At 34.7% G+C, this 23,532-nt stretch overlaps 2 protein-coding genes across 2 annotated transcripts; both read right to left on the minus strand.

Annotated features, from left to right (window-relative positions):
* Positions 1–16,639: 16,639 nt before the first annotated feature.
* On the minus strand, positions 16,640–18,152 carry LOC132196979 (low choriolytic enzyme-like). Its single transcript, XM_059619969.1, has 6 exons — positions 17,919–18,152; positions 17,492–17,671; positions 17,232–17,431; positions 17,072–17,177; positions 16,886–17,013; positions 16,640–16,832 (listed from the first exon to the last, which is right to left on the minus strand). The coding sequence occupies exons 1-6, from the start codon at positions 18,121–18,123 to the stop codon at positions 16,698–16,700; spliced, it is 954 nt and encodes a 317-aa protein (XP_059475952.1). The 5' UTR covers positions 18,124–18,152; the 3' UTR covers positions 16,640–16,697.
* A 362-nt stretch (positions 18,153–18,514) lies between these two features.
* Positions 18,515–20,106, minus strand: LOC132195144 (astacin-like). Its single transcript, XM_059616941.1, has 6 exons — positions 19,880–20,106; positions 19,638–19,817; positions 19,385–19,581; positions 19,223–19,328; positions 19,038–19,168; positions 18,515–18,981 (listed from the first exon to the last, which is right to left on the minus strand). The coding sequence occupies exons 1-6, from the start codon at positions 20,070–20,072 to the stop codon at positions 18,871–18,873; spliced, it is 918 nt and encodes a 305-aa protein (XP_059472924.1). The 5' UTR covers positions 20,073–20,106; the 3' UTR covers positions 18,515–18,870.
* Positions 20,107–23,532: the final 3,426 nt, after the last annotated feature.

Genomic DNA, 23,532 nt, shown 5'->3' on the forward strand with positions numbered 1-23,532 from the left:
TCGATCTATGCTTTCCACCTAATGGATATGGGCTTTTGCTAAATACAGATGAACATTATATTAATTGATGATTTGCAGAATAATTTGATTTTATAAAAACATTGAAAATCATTACTTAAATAATTTCATCCCTAACATTTTTAAATTTAAATCAAATTTGCTTCTGTACATTATTTATAGATTGTATAAATTTGCTTTACTAATCTAGATTTAGTTTAAAAAATCTGTCTTTAGATAAAGGCCCCTGAAGTCAAATATTCTACGGTTTTATTTTTAACGCACAACGTACTTGATTTATTAGTCCAAATATCACATTTTTTGCTGGGCCGATGAGACGCGGAAAACCAAATAAACGAGCCTGGCGCGTTAAATATAATTATATATGCGGTTTTATCCTACCTTCGGGTCACGTCGAGAGTCCCTGGTCCGTTTGGGGTCATCATCAGGTCGGCGAAGTCCTCCGTCGGCTCAAATTCGGCGAAATTCGGGCGAGAGGCAACTTTTGTTATCATTTACAGTTTGCACACAATGGAAAAGCAGTTTGCATTTTGCTGATTTTGCTCACAACAACCTCTCCCTCGACTCACTTGATCCTGCTGGCGCCGCTGGCGCGGTGGCTGCTGCTGCTGCAGCTTGAAGACCAGAGCGAACAAGTCAGGACAGGGATGAGATACGTTCGTGGCGCGAGACTCGCGAGAGGCAGGCAAAAAAATAAAAATGACATATGCGCTGATTAAAAATATCATTATAACGCGGTTTGAAAACCATATTTATATTTGCAGCATTGATAGGTGACACGATGACGTTACGTTTTAATTTAATTTAAAAACAAATCCCTTTTTTGATCTGAGTTATAATAATTATATTTCGATATTTTATACCAAGAAAAATTTTATTTTATTTTATTATTTTATTTTATTTTTCGCCTGCCTCTTGCGACACGTACGTGCGTCTTTCGTCCCCGTCCTGACTTGTTCGCTCTGGTCTTCGAGCAGCAGCAGCCACCGCCAGCAGGGTGGAGGGGGAGTCAGGGGAGTGTTTTCAGCTCAGCACGTGCAACAATAACAAAAGTCCATCTCGCCGAATTTGAGCTGATGGAGGACTTCGCCGACCTGCCGATGACCCACAACGGACCAGGGACTCTCACCGTGCCCCCAAGGTAGGTTAAAACCGAGTACCTAATTTTATTTTACGCGCCAGGCTCATTTATTTGGTTTGCCGCGTCGCATCGGCCCGCTGGCATGACACGTGGGCCCTTTTCGCCTCTGCCTGCTGAGACTTCCGAGACTCTGATTCAAAATCGAGTGGGCCAACATCGCGAAGGCGCAGAGAAAGTCAAAAGAGATCTATGTGAATTAAATCACTTTACTGCGGTATTATTTCTGAGGGATATCAAAGCTACTTAAACTTCTATTAATTAAGCCTGAACAACACTAAGCCCCTTGATTTTGATTTTTTTTTCTGAAAAAAATCTGAACAATTGTGAGAAAATCTTGTTGTCTCTACACTTCTTTTATAGTTTTCAGATTGTTTTCCACTTTCCACTGTTATGAAGGCAAAAATTACTTTAGATTTCTAATTTTATTTTAATACCACACGGAAGAAAATTCACGCCTGCTACAGCCCTAATCCAGGAAAGATCTCAAGAGTTCTGTTAAAAATTGAAAAAACAGGTATCCGTTTTTTGCTTGAATTCTTCAGCGTGTTTTGCACTCTCATGAAAGTAAAAAATTACTTTATATTAACAACTAATTCGTCATGTTTCTACACACAAGAATATTCACGTATTCTATAGTCCTAGTTCCAGGGAAGTTCTGAAAATTGATGTAAACAATTGAAAACATTTTGATATCTCTTTTCGTAAGAAGTCTTTAGGGTGTTTTTCACTTCATGAAATAAAAAAATTAGTTAAAAATTTGTTCATATTTCCTCACGCAAGAAAATTAGCGTCTGCTACAGTCCTAATTCCACTTGCCAAAAAAATTTCATTCAAATTTGGTGAAATGTTTAATTTGAATTTTTGCTTATCATTTTCCACTATCAATAGAGTAAAAAGGCACTTTATATAGGTTATAATATTTTCAAATCTTACACCAATTCAAATTAACGTCTCCAATAGTCTTGATGTGCAAGAAATCCAGTGTCTTCAATAAGTTTTTACTTGCTTTTCACGGAAAATTTTAAAATCATTACTAAATTTTTTTGCATCAAAATAAATCAAATATTTTTTACGCTTCTATTTAACAGTTTATTTCAATTGTACTAAAGCTGTTTGGTATTTTTTTTTTATTATTATAATATATTATTTTCCTTTTACCTAAATATCCACTAATTTCATTAATTATTGCACTACTCTTAATGGACACTGTCTTGCCAAGCTTAGCTTGTCTTTTATACGTTTAAAAAGATTGGTTAATAGTCGAAGAATTTGGAAATAATGGCACCAGAAGAATAGATTTAATAACATTGTAAAATACACAGAGATGCTGTTTATTCTCAAGCAGCGCGATTTGAAGCTGTTTCTTATTATTCCTTTCTTATTCCTCCCTCGCTCGGGCACGCGAGATAAATCGCACTGCTGTATAAAACATCAGTTCTCTCTTTTCTTTTGGCTTGGGTGTGCAGGGGAAATGAGAATAAGCGGGTGCGATTTTTCTCCTGAGCCAATCTAAATCGCCATAACTCTCAGCGAAACCTTTTTAAACCTGACATTAGAATAAATATTGGCGAGATAAGGCAGTCTGGTGGAAATGGCCGGCGAATGTAAAAGGACTTTTTGTGCAGATTAAAATTCATTACTTTTGCTGAGCGGCCGATAAAGGGCGGTGGGAAAGCAGCGCAGGGAAATAACGTGGAGAGAGAAAGAGAATGGCCGGCGTTCTCTGCAAAAGCCAACGGTGAATGGAATAATAAAGAGAGAGGGCTCGAAAAATGAGGAGGTCAGCAGCATCCCTCTTGTTCTGCTCTGACCTTTGGTGGCTGAAATAGAAGCGCCTGTTATTATTATGCCCGCCGGCCTTCCGATATTGCAAAATAGCTCTGCCTCATAAATATGCTGGGCCCGTTTGGTCCGCTCTGAAATGCGGCAAAGGGAAGCAAAATCTTTGGTGAGTGCGTACCTGTCTTATATCCATAAGATATTAAAAAAAAAATGATGAGTTTATTGAAATATTAAAACAAAACAATTATAAATTATTTCACACAAATAGAATCGCCATTTCATCGTTAAAAATTGAAAGCTTAAATTAAATAAAGTTCTTTTTAACTTAATTTAAAATATTTTGATTTATTTATTTTGCAAATTATGGAATCTGGATTAACAAATTCATAATATATGAAATTTGATGATTGCAACTTAAAGCCATCTGCAATAAAACGTTAGCTTTTCTCTTGTTGGTAGTTCAGCCTTGTAGCTTTGGCCAGAAATTGAAGCTTTTTGCGACGATTGAGGCGATTGGGGCTGCTCTGGCATGGAAGTGCATTCCGCCCTTTTTATCAGCAACAAAGGGTTCAGCGACGGGTCGGACGAAGATGGTGCCATAACAGTTCACGTCACCCATCAATGACTAGTTATATCAGAATGACTTTATGTTACTTTTACGGCCAACTTGGCCATTTTTCGCCGTACAATGAGGGCCGGCGCGCATCCTGCACTCAATTGACATCCACGCTAGGAAAATTAAATATAAAAGAATGTGAAGAGCAGAGCAGAGCAGAGTGGGTGCAATCGAGAATAAATGACGGCGGGCAGGTGGAGGGAAAAGTCGCCGCTTTTTTTCTTATATAATAAAAAAGTCGCGGGGGAAGCGAGACTACTCTACCCTCAGGACAATGCGCGTCCGAGAAATTTGTTATTATTGATGAGAAAGAGAGAGATATCTATCGAAAATGTAATGTGATAAAAATGGCCGATGAGCGATCTCTGTATTGTCGAAGGAGGAAGAGAGATGAGTGCCGAGAGAAGCACAGGCGTGCGATAGATCTCTCGTCCGAATGAGAAAGCCAAAAAGCCCCCCGGGAATTTTACTTTTGCTATTCTTTCATTTGATTGCCTGCCCGCATATATACGTGGACGCGGGCAGAGATGAGAGAAGGCGACGCCAGAAAAAGGAAAAACGTGCTGCGGAATGAATTATTTGCAAGATCGATGCTGGAATTAATTGTCCACGAAACTAAGGAAATATTGCTGAAACTCAATTGTGCAGCTTTCAAATTAATAAAATAGTTTTCACGGAAAGGTCAGCTCCATTTTTCCCTGGCAAATTATATGTTAATCTATAATTTACAACAAGGTTGCTTTAGCTTTTTGACATGAATATGATTTAATTTTATATGCATGTACTTTAAAGTACATGTTTATAACTAAAAAAGAAGAAAGTTAGTATTATTCTATTATGAGTGTGACTTTTTTAATTGATTGAAACTACAACCAATAGTTTTTGATCACCTATTATGATCTAGTACAATCTTTTATCATGGTTAATACCAAAAGCTTATTTTTTATTTCATGTAACCCGAAATTTTTTCCCCATTAAAATTTTTAATTAAAAAAAAATCCTTTTATAACTCCCAGATTTGCATGCAAGCCAAATATAAGTTATTTTCCATCCTACTTTCAAACTTAAAATCAGAATTGATGCATTTTAAGTTTGCCATAATGCAAATCTTGAGGGACAGAAAAGAAAATCTAAATTATGTGTTGCGCGGGTTGCATATTTACAAAAATACAATTCAGTTATCTGCTGATATTTCAACACCAGCTGCGAGACAAAAAAATTCGTCTCAAAATCTGAGATACAAATTAAAGGAGAAAATGACACAAATTCCACAGCAACAAAAAAGTACCAACTTTCGATCCTCTAAGCTCTCTGATATATATTTCCAGATAAGTGCATTATTATTTTTACTTTGTTACACAGATCAGAGCGAGTGGCAAACAATGACATCAGGTGCGAGCCATTAATTAAGATAATCAGAATAGGTAATAACGAATGTCGAGGCGGACACCATCGATCAAACATACCGCGGGAATAATGCATTATTATTGTGTTGTTGCATCACACGTGAGAGAGTAGCTAGTGTTGTATGCGTGTGCACACCGACTATTAAGAACAAATATATGCGCTGCTTGTACCCACAATCAATGAGTGTAGTGTGCGGTTGAGTGATGCAAACAAAGAGCTATTGGGTCAATAATAAATAAATAAATGAAACTTAACGCGCGTCGAAGGCGATCGCTATTTACATCCATTATCATTTACATAAACATCGGTGGGAAAGTGCAAATTGAAATGCCGCGTATATGAAATGAGTCTGTTGCGATAGAAATCTTCTCTTGGAATGCCACGGATTGAAATTTATGCAGCACGAATTAGCATAATGCATAATTAATTAATTATGCAGCATCGAAAGGACAAACATGAGCAGACTTCATAAGACTTGTCATTATTTCATTACACATGTGAAGTAGGACATACAGAGTGTGCGTTTTGCAGCTCTCGCAGGAGAAAATAACACCCGTGTTTGGTGTGCGTGAGTGGGATTTGCGTCAATATTGAGAGAGTGACAGATGCTGGTGGGTCTGTCTTTTGATCTGGTGCCGCGGCTCGCCTCACCCGCGAGCTCATCAATGTCTCAATTCACAAATTGCCATTAATTCTTTAGCAGTTTGCTTTAATTAGGAAAAAAATGATTGAAAAAAAATTACCGTAATAAATGGTATGTAAAATTGATTTAAAATTTTCAAATGATTCATTATTGCTTCTTATTTGTCGAAAATCATTATTTTTAGGTTGTATTTATGTTGTTTCTTATTTCTTTATTTATCATATTAAATCCATTATTGATAAAAATAAATCATTATTCCTCATTATTTTCTTTGCAGATATTATAGAGAAATTTACACGGAAATCAAAACTTGTAAAGCTTTTAGACTGCTTTTAGATAATATGCATTTAAATTTTGTGTTTTTTTCATCATTCAACTTAAAAAAATCTTATTATTTGGATGCTATTTTAATTTATGAATAATAGATCCTGCAGTAGCCAATAAACATTTAAGTTTAAGAAATTTATTCTAAGCAGCTTTTGAGCAATACTTCAATGAATTTCTGAAAGCATTTAAATTAAATAACTTTTTTCAATATGATAATTTCACGCTTTTCAATCCAGTTTACCTCTTCACTTTTTTTTACTAATGTGAAAAAAGCTCTCAGCACTGTGCAGAATTTGTGCTGCGTGTATTTTCCGCAATCTATAATGGATGGATCCGCTTTTTCTCGCACCTTATTCAATGCGTGGAAAAAGGCGCAGCTCTTGCGGAGTGGAGAGAGACCGACCCTTGTTGAAAAGCGCACACAAAAGTAAAAGACAACCCGTATTGTCTTTCATGGTCGAAATCCTCGCGAGATAGTGCCAAAAAAGCGGGTCTCTGCTTGGCAAATAAAACGCTCCAATACGAAAATGCGCGGCAAACTTTTATTTTTTTGCCCGAATACACGTGCGCCCTCGTCGTCCCCTATGTACGATATGTGCGCGTATTATTTCGCCGGCAGATGATGGTTAAGGCTAAATCCCCAGGAGCATCACTTGACATTCCCACAACCAATGAGAGAAAATCCAATACGCAGCTCATCTCTGGAGACCGCGTCGGCGAGAAATGTGGTGCGTACGCGCGACAACCTCTCTTTTTGTCTCTCGCTCGCTCCTAATTATATTCAACACATTATTGCGTTAGGTGGCCCACGAGCTGCACTTAACTCGATTAGGCAAGTTGCCTCCAGAAGAGACGCACCGTGATTCGATTAGACGCACACAAGCGCGTCAAATGAGGCCCGGCCGCACCCACCCACACATAAACATGCTGCTGGCTTTTCGCTCTGAATGTTTGTTCAAACTAATGAAAATCACTGACGAGGGTGTCAAACTTTCTTTAAGTTATTTAATTTTTATAAAAGCAAAAGAGCTTTGAAAATAAAAAGCGAAAAAGCTTGGCAAATATTAAACTTATAATGATTTCGAAGGGATATGATAAAGATTCAGCCTGCATTTATTTATTCTTACACATTTGAATTTGATAAAAGTTAAAAAATAAATATCAAAATTTTCAATTTTTTCCAGATACTTGAAATTTTGTTTCAAATTGAAGTATTTAAAAAGTCCAAAGAAATGTGTATTTTTTCCGTTTTTAACTCCGACTCTAGTCTGTGCTAGAAATAGGGATGTAAACTTGACCGTGAAAAGGAAAAGCGTAAGTCGGTCTTAACTCTCTGGTACTTCTGCGAAATGGCCGTTTGAAAAAAAAATCACCGGCTCAAGCCAAACACTGTTGCTCTCAAGAAAGAAAAAAGTCGTTTCACTCTGTTCTCTCACACCTTTGGAAAAATCTCGAAGTTTTTAGCTGAGAACACTTTAAAGTTGAATGACAAGAGCCATATCAACATAAACACTTTATTATGATTTCAGATTTGCACATTTATAACATCAGGATCAGTATTTTGTGGGTTCAAATGTTGATTATTGATTGTTAAATTTGGTTAAATTCATCATACAGTACATTTTATTTATATTTTGCCTCCAAAAAGTTTGTATAGTAATTCTCTTTACATATCAGTGTTGAAAATATCATATGGAGACCATCACTAGTCGCAGAGTATTAATTGTGTTCTATTCATAGCTATTCATATTTTAATAGCTCGATCCACATGAAGTTCATATGGTTATTTGTTATGTAATTAAATTACTTTAATGCATTCCCAAACGATAAAATTTTCTAAATTTAATGACCTTCTATAAAAAAAATTTAAATTAATAAAATCAATAACTTGGTGATAAATATTAGAAAACACATATGAAAACAAAATTCAATTCTATAATAATCATTGCATTTAAAGTTTGAAACCACCAAACTTAAAGAAGTGTATAACATTTTCAAAGAAGAGCAATCATCTTTTTCTCTCTTCCCTTATTTTATGTATCTCTCTGTATATTTTTGTTTACATCTTTTCGAGGAACCCATTATGAATATAAGTGTGTGTTTTTAAAGGGGCATAAATACACAAAGCGAGTTGATGCTGTATATGATACATATGAGGTTGCGGTGTTTAATAGCTTGAACACACTCGCGGCCGCTCCAAGGACGGCACGGCACCGCCACGAATCTTTTCCTCCTCAAATGTGGATATTTTTTCTCTCTCCGGCGGCACGAACAATTAGACACTTGGGTTTGTTTTATAAAGTAGCAGCAAAAAGGTCTGCCTGGTTATAAACCGATAATAGCAGAGGCGATTAGGTACATAGGTCCGATGACCGCTATTTGCCTAAATTGCGTTTGAGTGGCAATTATTTTGGCATACAGGTGAGGCACAGGTGAGGAAGCAAAATTTTGGTGACCTACACGAGCGGAATGTGGATGATTTTCATTTAAATTTAATTTCCAAAATAAAAGTAATTATGTTTTAAAACGATTAGGAAATTTATTGCTGAATTTTCACAAAATCATGAAATTAATTTTAATAATCTTGACACCGAGCTAATTTGACACTTTTCTGTTAGCAATTTCTGTAATTAGTAAACTTTATTTAGCGCATGACGTCAAAGTAATTTACTTGATTGGAAATATTTTTTTATTGGGGCTTTTCAGAAAAACAAATTTCACTTTTTTTAAGCCTACGCGCCTTTGGTCAGGTATACCCACCGAATATCTGCATTATTTTGAGTGAATCATTTGCCAAATATGCCGCTCTCTGGTTTAATTCTTCCATAAATCAACCGAACGAAATCAAAGTGGCAGTCTGGCATCCGCGTTACTCGCAGCAGCAAGTGCTCATTGTAAATAAAGTTCAATTAATGAGATCATTATTCCGCAACAGAAGCAAAAACAAACGATAAGAGGCAAGGTTGTTTGCAAATTTATTGCCGAGGAGAAACGGCCGACCGAAATCGCAATCGTAAAAATACAATGCTCTTTCTTTCTCGTTCATATGTATTTATTTATTTATAATCGATGAGAGATGATCGAAAAGTAAGAATGTCTGCTTTTTGCCCGATGAATTCTTTATGCGCCATTTTCCCAGACTCTCGGAATAATAACATATTTGATCAGGGGAATCGGATCCAATTAATTTTCTGTGCACGGGTGGCCCTTTGAATTTACGCTCCACGTGCAGTGAGCATCAGAGAGACCCACTTTGCCGACGAGGTATGTTATTGCAGTGCATTATGTATGTATTTCCACAGAGAAGCCGTACACATGAATAATAAACCCTGCACTTGATTGAGCCCACGTGTGCAGCCCCACGATCAGAACGTCAAAATTAGATTGCGTTTGCATTCAGACGCGCGGTTGTTGCAATATTGAACATTACACTTTTTTTTCATCAAATTAAAAAAAAAAATGCAGAGTCAATAAAACTGTATAAATTTAAAAAACAATTCTAAAAATTTACACTTCACAACAAAGACACTGCTCTACACTAATTAGAACAGAAAAAAAACACACGCACACTAGCAATTATCTGAGAATAAAATTTGTGTTTTGGCTATTTTTGTTTTGAGTTATCCGTAAATATTACGAGTCCAGCACAATGGAACCATTATAAAGATCAGCCAGAAAATCAGTGAGATCTCTATTAAAATCCACTCCAAATTGTCGCTATTAAAAGCTGACCTTTGAAGTCTCTAGTATTTATTTAATGTCTTCGGAGGATTCCTAAAACATCAATTGTAGAGAAATGATGCAGCAAAAATTAATGCGATAATATTCCTTGAAGACACCCAAATCATGTGACGTTTATAAAACTTTATTTATTAAATTTTAAAATAATAATTTTTTATGGATATAAAAAAAAACATATTTAAAAAAATTATAAATATTAAAAAGACTAAATTCAATTTAATTATATAATTTTAAAATTTAGTGCAATTTTTAAGATACAAGATTGGATTTAACTGCCCTTAACGTTGATTCCTAACAGAAAAGAAATTGTATCGTAATATTATTTCATATATACTTCTGCCCCCTGTTTACAAGGAAATAGATTAATACCAAAGTTATGTGTTTTCTCGGTGATGCTGGATGGTATTTTAATTAATTACATGAAGTTCAATAAAAAGAAATTGAATCACATGGGCACATGGACAGGTTGTTTGAGATGATTCACACGTGGATGTTGCTGAATTGCTTTATTTTCATATATATTAGCACTTTTAAAACTGAGAGAGCGAAGAGTCTTTTTATGCAAGTGGCCACTCACCATAATACCACGATATGAGTAAAAGTGGCCTTTTGTGAGTGAGCTCTCAGCGTGTTACCTGCGTTTGTAATGTATGTGCTCGATGAAATTTAAATTTACTGCTTTTATTTCATTAAAATAATAATCGTCTCCTTTGACCCACACGCCACGGTTTTGCTAATTTATGTGCCCCGTATAAATGCAAAGCAGTTCACTCTCTCTCTTGAAGGAAAAATTATGCACGGGACGAGCAAGAGAGTCGTGAAATATAAAAGTGTGCAGCCGTAACGACTGAGAAAATATTGCACGCCCGAACAGTTGGGAGTCTCGAGAAGGTAATTATGATGTCAAAAGGCAAAATGCCAGACAAGTACCTTTGATACATTTATAACTTTCAAATTTCAAATGCAAACGAGCATATTCTTGTTTTACAATCTTTTGGAAAATTTTAATAGTTGGGAAGAAGAAAAATAAGCAAATATTAATATGAAATTGATTAACCTCAAAAAAGCTTCAACCTGAAATAAAATGATTTTTTTTTTAAACGGATTAAAAATATTTTGCTACATGGCCTAAAGGAATTTTATCAACGGACAAAACCAAAACAATATGATATGAATAAAAAAATTTTAATTCAATAACAGAGAAATTTATAAATTTGTCTGTAGTCTTCTGATGACATCTTGATATTATGACAAATGGTTTTGGAACCGAATACACAAGCAGGTTGGTCTTGAAAATTGCCGGCGCTAAATTTATCAAAGCGCAATTGGAAATTAATGAAAATGTTATTGTGATCCACTTGCTGGCCTCGCCTTAAAACACGAATATATCAATTACGAAATGGGCTCCGGTGAAAATTATTCCGGCGGTCGCATTGACACCAAACATAATAAGGCAATTAAAATAAAATATATTTCCCCGCCCGGCCATTAATACTTTGTGCGTTCGAGGGCGCGCGCAGTAAAATATTGGTCGCCGCATGCAAAATAAGCAGCACTCCTCCGCCCGTAATAAAAGCTGCTCACAAGAGAACTTTTTTGCCGCAGCACATATAACATTCAAATACATGCAAGGTAAATAGGAGGACCCCCTGCGAGGCGGTACTCCTCTGTATAACTCACGGCGGCGGCAAAAGTAAATTTTCCCAGTGATCTCTGGAGACCAAGCAGTACTTCAACATAATCAAGTCTGCGTTTAAAACTATTTTAATTAATTCGATTTTTTTCCATCACATAAAATGAAAATAAGATATTTGTTTAATTTTAAGATATTGATATTGATTTTCTGTTAATATGCAAATTTTATCAAATCAATCATATCAGGTTTTGTACTCTATTAAATTTTGATATTATTATTTTTACAGATTTATTTCCTTTAATATTTAAATGCAATGAATTCAAATCAATTAACAAAAAGTTAAAAAAATTTTCAGTTAACTGTTCAGGAGAATCAAAATATACCTTTATTTTTAAGAATCCTGTTATTGGTACTTGCTAATTGCATTCTAATATTTCTTAAACTAAGACTGAACTGGGCTGTGAAAAAACTGCAAGAGCAATTGATATACACAAAAAATCCCCCTTCATTTGCAGAATTTTATACTTCAAGTCGTTTTTTTTGCAGTCTTAAATAAGTTTCCTGTTGAAAATATTTATTTCAGTTTGAAATTTGTATTCAGTTAGAACTTGGAACTAATAAATTTCAAAGTTTTCATTCATACTTAAGAACCAAATTTAACTCTACTTCATGAGTAGTTTCTGTTAATTATGTTCAGTAAAAATAAATTGCTTTAGTTCTGTGAAGATTCTAGAATGTGAAAAAAGAACCTGAAATTATTTATCAAATTTTTCTATTTAAAAAATCACTGTACTGTGGTTTTATTTATTATGCTTTTGTTTTTCATAATTTTTTCAGACTTTTTCAATATTTTATGGCACTGTCGCTCACTCCTGCAATAATAATCCATTCAAACGGGCCGTGGTTTTCCCATCACGCAATGCAAATCAACCGCCAAAGTATCGCATGCATTTTTCATAATTTCATTTTCAGACCAGATGTCCAAAAATCCGTTTCGCTCTTGTTGCTGCACACGTGAGCAGTTTTCCATATATGTGTATTCGCGGGATGGAAGCAATAAACCAATTAAAGAGCCGCTGCCAGGGAGGAAATTAATTATTTTTATCTGCCTGTTGTGTGTTTGTGTATAACGCTTTGTGTTTTGTGGTTAAGCGGCGAGAGTGAAAAACCCCGGCCATCGTGTGAGGTGCAATACACGTCAGATAGACTTCTTGCGTACCATACAATTATTATACACGCCGGCTGTTAAAGGAACACGCCAATTACCGAGAGCAATATTTCGTTTCGCAGGGTGTAAATCAGTTTCCGCTTTTTATTTGCATTTACGACCGCCAAAACTAGTCATGCAAATTTTGCCGCTTGAATGAGAATGTTGAGAAATGATATTTCCTTAAAGAATTAATTTTACGAGGAAAGTAAAGCGTCTTTCCAAAATTAAAAAGTAGCCTGATGATAAACTCTTAGTGAACAGTGATTAATTTTTTAATTTTATAAATTATGAATATAATTTCCACTGTCGTATTTTTATTTTTCTTCACAATAAATGTTGTTTTCTATGATATTATTGAATTAATTTTGGCCACATTACAATAGTTTGTATTTAATCTTATTTTATCTGTTGTTGGATAAAAAAAAATTGGATTAGAATATATATCCTTGGCCAGAATATATAGACTTCCAAAATGCTGTTAGAAATATTTTCCCATAGTTAAATAATAGCCAAGATAGCTTTTCAAAATTGTTCCCATTTATTACGGTTCATTTAAATAGTTCGAGACTGCAGGGAAAAGTATTTATGAAAAAATTATTTCCTAAAAACTCTGCTTTGAGAAGAGTGACGTAAGTTTCAAAAGCAAGCAGAGAGATAATCAATTCCGTTTACCAAATTAATTTATTCCAAGAACGCATTTTAATTTTTATGGCCTCTCCCAATAAAAAAACGTGCTCTCCTCCTGCTGACAAATTTTACTGCCACGCACTTTATTATGGAAACCCTAAATCCATCAAAGTCCCTCGTTATAATTTCTAAATTAAATGTGATGCATGATAAGCGTTTTCCGCATTTTTGGCGCGTTTCTCCTTAAAAAGGGACGCCTCGTAAATTATGTTCGGCTAGCGAATCGTCCCGGGATTATCATATCAAAGTGCAGTACATATCAAATACAGCGCATTAAGGCGATTTTAAGTACCTTCCGAGTGATGGTAATCCCGCGATAAAGTCAGGAAACGCTAGAAAAAGCAATAAAATTTGTTCTCGGCGCGATACGGAATAAATAAATAAATAAAATTCGGAATTAATTTTCACGGTTTTGAGAGAAGTGTCTATAAGTGCGCGTTTGCTTCTGTTTCCGCTTTCTAATGGACCCTAATAAGGCGCTTATCTCTCTCAAACGAATTGAACTAGCACGCATCCTCAAATATTAAAGATAATGAGTTCAGGAGAATTTAATTCCAGGGAAAGAGAAGCATCGATGGATCATAATGAATTATTCTTCTTTTTCACCAGGCTGAGTATTTTTTAAATGATAAACGCGCGACGACGCCGACCACCTAGTGTGAAAGGATGGACACAAAAACCGCCGGCGTGAATAAAGCGGAGGCTTTGTTTATTCTTCACAATCTTCACATATTTATTACGAAAAAGTCAACATCATTTTATAATTTAATATTCAAGTTCACTATAAGATATTAGTTTATTAAAATTTAATGGCAAAGAAAAAATGTTACATTTAAAATAATTAAACTTATTTTTCTTTGATTTAATGTTAATAAGAATGATTGATATGCTTTTTATTATTATTATTACAAAATTGCAATTACATTATTTTATTTGCTTTACAGTTTGCTGTTTTGGCAACAAAAATATTTTTCCCCTTTAATCAATACATTTTATATAAAATAAATTGTACAATATATCTGCAACAAATTAATAAACATCATTGATTAATATTGAACTTCTTCAATCTCCGAGAATGTTCCTTGTCGAATTGTTAATATAATTTTCATTGATTATAAATAATGAATAAAGAATACGGTCGATAAACCATTTTACTGATTTGGGAATCAGAAGCAGACATTTACTTTTTTATTGTAAATTTGATTTATTTGGTTTTATCCATACTATTAATTTGAACAGTTATTAATTTCCCGATTACTAATAATGAATAACGTGTAACGCTTATGAAGGTCGTGTATAATTTTTGTCAATTATTGTGTCGAGTCATGCGTATAGATTGCACATTACCCAGAACCGGCCGTCGCGTATCTTGAAAGCGCTCATTGTTTGCTCCATGTATAAATAGCCTCCTCTTCTTTCTCTTGCTCGCGTGGTAAGTAAGTTTGTCCAAAACCATTTTTTATGTAACATCTCCACGTCGCCAGGCGCGTGCCGCCGCTCCTTGAAAGGAGAAAGAAAATAATAATTTTACCTGAGATGTAACAGAAGCGGCTCGGCGGGTCTTTAATTTTGTCGGAAATGCTGTAACCCTTTCTTGATATCATCAATTTGTCTTTATAATATATACAAGAGATCAGCTGATTCGATATGCAAAAGGTTGCAAAAAGTGGACAAATTTTATGTAAAGCAAATATATGATTCTTTATCGAAGACTCCTATCTTGTTCTTATCATGCTAATTTATTTCAATCGAGAAAATTAAAACAGGCCGCTGTTTTCTCCTTGGGATTTGAATGTAGGTTAACATGTGTCTGATTTAAATGTCTAAAACAATTTTAGAAATACAATAATTTTTGCATATCTGACTAGCTTGAAAACTAGATTTAACATTATGGTTGAAATGATCAATAGTTAAATTTAAATAGAAAAAAGGTATAAGTTTTATTTTTACCTGATATTTGCACCACAAATTATTCTATAGTATCATATGATGTGAACATGTTATCAATATTATGTATTTTTTTTTTATAAATTATTAGAAATAAAAGTAATTAATTTTAAAGAAGGAAAGAATCACATTTAAAAAGAAATAATAAAAAACCAAGATTTGCAACAAAATAATTATTAAAAACATTCATATCAGAAAATTGTAAGTACAACTTTGTAATAGCGTATTAAATAAATTAAGCTTAATTAAGTGTGCATATTTTTTTTTGTATTATTTTAACACTTTAAGACATCCTTTCTTCTCCTCCTTTTAATAATTTCCCTTCGTTTTCGCAAGGGAAAAGTCTGTTATTCAGAGATTCTGTGCGTTCGCCATAATGCTGGGCGGAATAAATCGTTCTCCATGATGTGGCGTATCTCATCCAGTTTTAATCTGAAACGGGGCCCGCCACGAGCTGAAAAGAAACTACTACTCTCGCAGCGCTCGGAATGAGTTTTGGATTGGCACAAAATCTCATAAGTCGCCGGGCCGGGTCTCGGGGAAAATAAGAAATTCAATTTTCCTCGATATAAATTGCATACAAATATTTATTGATATCAAAACCTTTTCCTCCACCGCCCGACTATACATCCACCACTGTAATATGAATCAATAAAAAAATTCATTCCTTTTCTCCGGCGTTCGTTCGGGGCAGAGAGGGAATTTTTTCCTTATATATCGCAGCAACTTGAGGCATTTTCAATCGTCCAGAGTCGGAATATATATCGAGAGAAAACTCTCCGACTACTTTTTCTACTCTCTTTTTTTCTCTCTCTTCGGCTCCTACTTTTCTTACATGGGCACCAGGTTTTCCATTTCGCTTTGTGAATCTTTTATCGACTAGTTTGTGCAATCCATTATGGCTGCTGCCACCCAGCCCGAGGCGCTGTGCAAACTTTGTTTGAAGCTTTTTCCAAAAAATCCTATATGTGTGCGTGCGAGCGGCTGCCAGGCCAGGCTGCTGTTTTATATAAAGAAATTCGATTGGATGCCATCGCCACATTACACACGGCCAGCCTTTCCTTCCTACATTATGTAAGCATTAGATGTAAGGGTCCTCGCTCTCTTCTTATGCTTTCCTCCTTTATGTCATGCTTTTCCTACGTATAAGAGGCTTTTTTTGATGTGTCCGCCCTGCAAGCTCCATTTTTATTGAAAAGGCGCCGGGAAAAGCGCGGAATGGAAAAGAGGAGAAAAGAGGCCAGCAGCGTTGACATTGGAAGGGTTTCATGTGAAAGAGAAAAAATGCTGATTACTTCAAGTCTACATTTCTTCTAAACCTTTTTCACAAATAACATAAAAAAAATATATGGAGCAATGAAGTATTAAACAAAGTTAAGTCTAATTAAAATTTTACAAATATGCAATTAAACTTTTTTTGGCAAAAATTTTAATGCAAAATTATTGTTTTCTTTAAATAAAACTGCAACAGATATGGAATAAAATAGAATTTTATTTCAGACATAACAATAATATGAAATGTCACTTTGAATATCATAATATTTAGAATCTAATTTTTTTCCCATTTGTACCACTTTTCTCGCACTTGTAGAGGCGATTTATTTTCTGGATATCCATTGAACTCATTTTTCTGTTCTTTGTAGTAATCACTTTCTTATTAAAGTCTTGATATGGTGGCTAAAATTTTCATAAAATTAAATCTCCAATTTTAAAATTTTAATGAATTTTACCTTGAAATTTATAGTTGGCAATTTTGGGTTTTTAGCAAAAGCGTATCGAGAGTAATGCATAATGCTTTCTGGGTCGTATGTACTTCCCAGATTATTGCTGTCCCTTCTTTCAAAATTGTGAATATTGGCTGTTGATTAGTTCAATTAATTTTAACATGTTAAAAATAAACTTTTTTAAATTCTTACGGTTCTTAATGTTTTTATACAAAATCTGTACGTATTTGTCCCTATCTCCACGCGATTGCTCGTGAAAGAAGCCCAAAGCGTGTATAAACTCGTGGGATACAGTTTTCTAAAATTTTAAATCTTTGTACACTTCTAAATATGTAATGAATATTTTCAATACTTTATTAATGCATCGTGGACGTTGCAAATTTAGTCTCTGCGACCCTCCTCTGCGGCCAACAGAAGAAAAACATCCTGTGTGGTTACTCGAGATATCAATGTAATCCTTGGCCACACCAGGATTGTAGTCGAAAAACTTAACGCAGGTGTGCTTTTCAATTTCCTTCATTCCGGACCTAATGACGGCTAAATCGCTTGGGGCTTAAAAAATTATATAAATATTATAATGATTTTAATTCAAAAGCATTTTGAAGAGCTTACTGAAAACGTTGGAGAATTTGACATAAACCTTTGCATTTGGCCAACGGTAATTTTCACCCATAATGGCGCTTTTTGGAGATGAGGGATCGTCTTCGAATAAGATGTCACCCTCCAAGTAATCACCTCTTTCCTCAGGATCATCCATAGAAGTGCTTGCATTCCATTTGTCCAAATTTATTCCTTTTAAAAGTAAGAATGAAATCTGAATTTTATTTCTGATGATTGATATTTAAATTAAGATTGAGTCAAAGGATATTTTAGAGATGTTCCTTTTGAATCTTCTCTTGATCTGAGCCAAAAAAGCTGCAGCTAAGAAATGGGTAGAGCAAAGGATTTTCCACACGAAAAAATAATTGACTTAAGAAATTCTACCAAAGAATGGTCAACTTTCCATTCATTTATTTAAAACATGAATTTTCTTATATACCTGATCTTTCATCTGGCGAACCACGGTTCAGAATCCAACTTTCAAGTTGCATTTCTCGAAAATCCTCTCTGGCTTTCTTCTCATTTTCGTCCACATCGCTGCTAGCCGTGGTTGTCACCGTTGCCAGTGTTGAAAATGATGGAGCCGCTATTGATTTCCCAACCAAAAGTTGAAGAAAACAAATTACGAGAATGAAACTCTTCATGTTGGAAAAAGCAGTTGTGTTCCAGAAGAGTTGCTGAACCTTAATGAGAAACTGCCACCTCTGTGGATATTTAAAAGGAAGCATTTTCAAGGTTTTGCTGATGACCTTTTTCAATAATCACCACAGAAAATCCTCCCACAAATCAAGGCCCTTATATTTTTAACACGTTAAGTTAAAAATCAAGTCAGCCAACAAAACCTTGGTGAGAAACAAATAAGGATGCGGCCAGAAAATTAGGTCTTGCAGGACAACAACAAGGAGTTTAAGCATTTCTGATGAACAGAAGTCATTAAGGACGGGATTTTTCAAAGTAAAAAAAAATTAGATGTGGAAGACAATAGTCCTTTTATGATGATTTGAGGGTGTGACTAATGAAAGAAGTAATTATTTTGAAGATATTTATTGAAAATGAAACAATTGAAATAAGCGACCTTACTTCTGAACACTTCAATGTGCTTTGGCATGGTTTTGATAATATAAGCAAACCCTGACCTCATTTTGTGAGACGGGATTATATTTAAAAATTAGGAAGTTACACAAATAATGGCGTTGAACTTAAGATTGACTCAAGCAAATTTCCAAAACATGAATACTAAAAAAGTTCTTTCCTATTAAATCGAAAGAAATTTTTTTGTTATTATATAGATTAAGATCATGAATTTCTTTCTGACCTACATATTAATAGCCTAATCAAACATAATGCAGGATTGAAACTCAACTTTTATTTCACATACAGCTCTAGATTTTTCAGTTTTCTCCACTTGCTTCACACTTGTAGAGTCGATTGATTTTTTTAACATCGTTCCAACTTAATTTGTTGTCATTTGAACTCAACTTCTCGTAGTCTTGATATGGTGGCTGTGTTAAATTGAATTTAAAAGTCAAAATTATAGTTGCGATTTTTTGAACTGTACCTTGAAATTAATGGTTGGGATTCTTGGGTTTCGCGCAAAAGCATACCGAGAGTAGTGCATTATGCTCAAAAAGTCGTATGGAATGCCTTGGTGATTAGAGTTGTCATTTTTGTTGAAATTATGAATTTCATCTATAAATATATTAAAATAATATTTATTTTTAATATTTAAATCTTAATTATTACGTGGCACGATATTTCCGTAGTTTATCTGAATGTATCGGTCCCTATCTGTGCGCGACTGCTCATGAAAAAAGCCCAATGCGTGAATCATCTCATGAGTCGCCGTTCTCTGAAATTAATTATATCGATAAAAAATATTTGTGAAGGAAAATTGTGATCTGCTACTAAATTCATGCATCCTGGACGTTGCAAATTTAGCCTTTGCGGTCCACCAATGCGGCCGACATTAGAATAACATCCTGTGTGGCTACTCGTGATGTCAATGTAATCCCTCACACCCGGCTGGTAGTAGTAAAACCTGATGCAAGTGTGCATTTCAATGTACTTAATGGCATTCTTCAGCAAAGCCAACTCGCTTGGATCTTAAAATTGATTTTTATTTTTATCCCTAATAAAAGTATTATTAAATTCAACTTACTGAATACAGGGGAGAATTTGACGTAAACCTCTCCATTTGGCCAACGGTAATTGTCACCGATTAGGGCACTTTTTGGAGAAGCGGGATCCACTTCGAATAATATGTCACCCTCTAAGTAAACACCCCTTTCCTCAGGATTGTCCTTTGAAGTGCTCGCATTCCATTTGTCCACATTAAGTCCTTCAAAAGTTTTTACAATAAAACTTTCAGAGAAAAATTTTAATTAATATAAAAAATCAAACCTGCTTTTCCATCTGGCAAGCCACGATTCTTTATCCAACTTTCAAGTTGCATGTGTCGAAATTCCTCCCTGATTTTTGCTTCATTTTTGTCCACAACGGTCCTCGCTGTGGTTGTCGGGGAAATGTGTGATGGGGACGATATCGATTTTTCAACGAAAAACAGGAGGAAGAAAATAAGATGGATAGTTTTCATTTCTCCGCTAATGCACTGTTTGGCTGAGGAGATGTTTGACCGAAATGGTAAACTACAATCTCTTCAGAGAGAAAACAGGAAAGAGAATCTAAAGGATGAGGTTAACTTATTCATACGAATTAAAACTCGTGGTAAAGAGTCATCGACCTTTGTTTGCTTGACTCCAGCAGCTATTTATAGGAATGAACAAAATCCATACGAAAAAGCTGAAAAACTTTCACACACTCAACCCCTTTCCCTCATCCAACCCTTTTATTTTTCAAGAACCCCTTCAGAAGCACATTTTGCACCGTTCTTTCTTTATATGCAGAAATAGCTCATTCCAGAAAAAAGGGAAAATCGAGCAGATGATAAATGGACGAGGGCGCGATGGAAGGGGTCGTAAACTAAATAAAATTATTTCCTCTCCTCTGTACATAGCCGTCGATCACCCCTTTCTCGGATGCAAAAAATAGGGTTGAGACTGTAGCGCCGAGGGGTGCCGCGAAGGGGGTAAATATAAGAAGGGCGGGTCTGCGCATGCTGAAGTCGCCTCTGGGAATTGATGAATATTAAACAGCGCGAGAGCTGCACCTGGGCGGCACTGATTGATCAATCATCACCACTGAGAGTTCAAATAAAAATGACGGATCAGGTTGAAAAATGAATTCGGATTTTCGCCCTCTTCCAAGTGAAAGATTTTGTTAACTAATAATTATTTTTCAATACATTAATAAATTAAATTGTGTGATGTGATATTATAAAACCTCAGTATAAAACATAAAATGCAGTGTGAAAAAAAACTATGAACAATACTATGCTGGTTTATTAATAATTAGAATAATGCTCAAGTTAAAGGGGATTTTTACTGTCCGTTAATAGTCACAAAAAATAATTACTTATTCTCTTTTGGCTCTTTCATCTTTCATCGTTTCTTAATTCTATTATAGAATATCAGTTGGAGTGCAGTTCATAAAATTCTTGAAATTTTACAAACTGATTAAAAGCCTTATATAATAATATTTAAATTTATTTAACATGTAACATGTATGTATAATGTCCGCCGTTAGTGTTCAATAAATATTTCAATTCAATAATATTTAAATAAAATTTCCAAATAAAATTTAGTCGACTGCCTAATAATTCTGGATATTTCGCATTCACTTAAAGAAATAGAAACATATGCAGTGTATTTTTCCCTCTCTCGGCAGTGTCTGCACAGAAGCAGAAATAATTAAGTAGCCCGCAGGAATCCGTGCGTCCGTTGATTAAATATTTCTGATTGGCTTCGTGGAAAGTAATAGCGATTGATTGAAAGCTAGCTTTTGTCGGCTCCTTTTCTTTTTTATTTATTCTTTATTCAAGCAGTTATGCAACAAAGCTGCAGGGTATCTCACATACAGAGGCGAGTGACATGAGCTGCCGCGCGTTGTTAACAGCTCGATGCTTTTTCTGCACACATAGCATACCGAATCGCGACTTTTGCATTTTTTCACCAATGCCCCCGCTGTTCGCGTTCGATACTCGCGGCACAGCTTGAAATCAAAACTCACGATCGATGATTGGTAATAGATCCGATGCAGCAGCCGCGCCGGTTCCCACGTTAATTTTTCTCATACTTTCGCATTTTTCCACACAACACACAAGTGAAGTGAAGCTATTTTCTGACAAAACAACCCTTTTTCGAGTAAAAAAGGGGTTGATGCAAATAATGAATACGCGGAGAATGAACTGCAGCTGATGGAGACCCTTTTTATACAACAAAACCCCCGGAAGGGGATGAAAATTATTAGATACTTTCCCTCGTTCGCGACCGTATAATCAAATGGGCCAGTGAATCCATGAGAAATTTGTGGAATCACACACACAATGTCATTGAATAGGATGTGAATTACGAGATAAAACCCCTCAACCCTTCAACGCAATATTTAGGAAACATTCAGAGGAGCGATAAAATCGTATGATGGCATTTTTTTTGCGGTGATTGGTTTAACAACCTCTTTTCTGTGAGCTTGCAGAGAGAATTATTCGACCAATTATCCACACGTTCAAGTAGCCGAAAAACAAAAAAGAGTTGATGCTTTGATAGCCGCGTCTGTTTAAATGAAAACCTCACCAAATGTCACACCTGATTTAGCAAGCTCAGGTTTCACCAGCCAGAAACGGTCATTTTATCTCCTCGGCAGAGAAAATCTGACTGGCGATTAATTGCTCAATCTCATTTCAAAACTTCCTGTATTGAGTTTAATGAGTATGTTCATTTTGAAGTATCAAATATTAACAAAATCCCCCAAATTATTTTAATATTTCACTCCCTTACCTTCTTAGAGTTTGTTGGCGTGGGGGTGGTGTAGACTATAACTTGCAAGTTAATTTTTAATTTGGGTACTTTATTGACTTATTTTACACAAATTCATAGTAATATAAAAAAAGAAAACTTATAAAAAAAATTAAAACAAAATTTACTGTGTATTTTATTATTTTAAATATATAAAAAATAAAATAATTAATTTCCTTTTATTTAATATTTTTTTTTTCAAAATCTATAAATTTTTGTGCATTTAATTATATTAAAAGCTATTTTTCAGAATAAACAAATTTACAACCATTGACACTAGTTCTTCACTCTAAGCATTATTCAATCAGAATTATCCACAAAATGCACATATGCTGTAGTTATTATTATACATTAACATTAACAGATTGACAGTGACTGTTTGAGATTCATCTTTTATAAAAAAAGATATACTTAATCATTGAAATTAATCAACTAAAATCATTAGCTGTTTCCTAAAAGAAGGTTGACAACAAAGAAATATTTTTTGCAACACTTAAAGTAACTTTGTAGCAATCGAAAAAATAACCAATAGATATAAATCATAATTTCAATCGCTAATTAATTTTACTTGTTCAAAGCAACACAGCCCACACAAAAAAATCCAACTTTTAATAAACAAACTCTTTATTGAAAATTAATAATTTGAGGAAAATGTAAATAAATTGTTAAGTTCTAAGAGCTTTATCTGACTTGATCATAAATCAATGATTTCCACCAACTTGCGTTAAAAGGTATTTACTTCCCCCAAATTCTTCTTTGAGAGTTGTACTCTGTTAAACACCATTATTATTTTTGAAAAATTTGCATCTCCGGTTTGTACATCGACAAACTGTACGTAATTAATTATCATTCATATACACAAGCTTGTTGAAAGTTGTTTTTTTTCCACGACAGAGTTCCACCCACGAAGCCGAGTTATTAAAATGAATGAATCGCGCCGGAACCTTTGAAGTCGTGCGCCTTAACTAAGTCTCCCGTGTACATATTTTTAATCGCCTCTCCACATTTCGGAGAGATGAAATAATATTGAAATAAAACACATCATATTTATAATTCATAAAAAAATCCTACGCTTAATTTAAATAACGAAGAACGGACAAGTATTTAGAGTAAGGCACAATTAATGATGCTTGCCAAGAGAGA

This window comes from Neocloeon triangulifer, unplaced genomic scaffold (genome assembly GCF_031216515.1).
Source record: "Neocloeon triangulifer isolate White Clay Creek 2 clone unplaced genomic scaffold, ASM3121651v1 ptg000001l, whole genome shotgun sequence".
Taxonomy (NCBI): Eukaryota; Metazoa; Arthropoda; class Insecta; order Ephemeroptera; family Baetidae; genus Neocloeon; species Neocloeon triangulifer.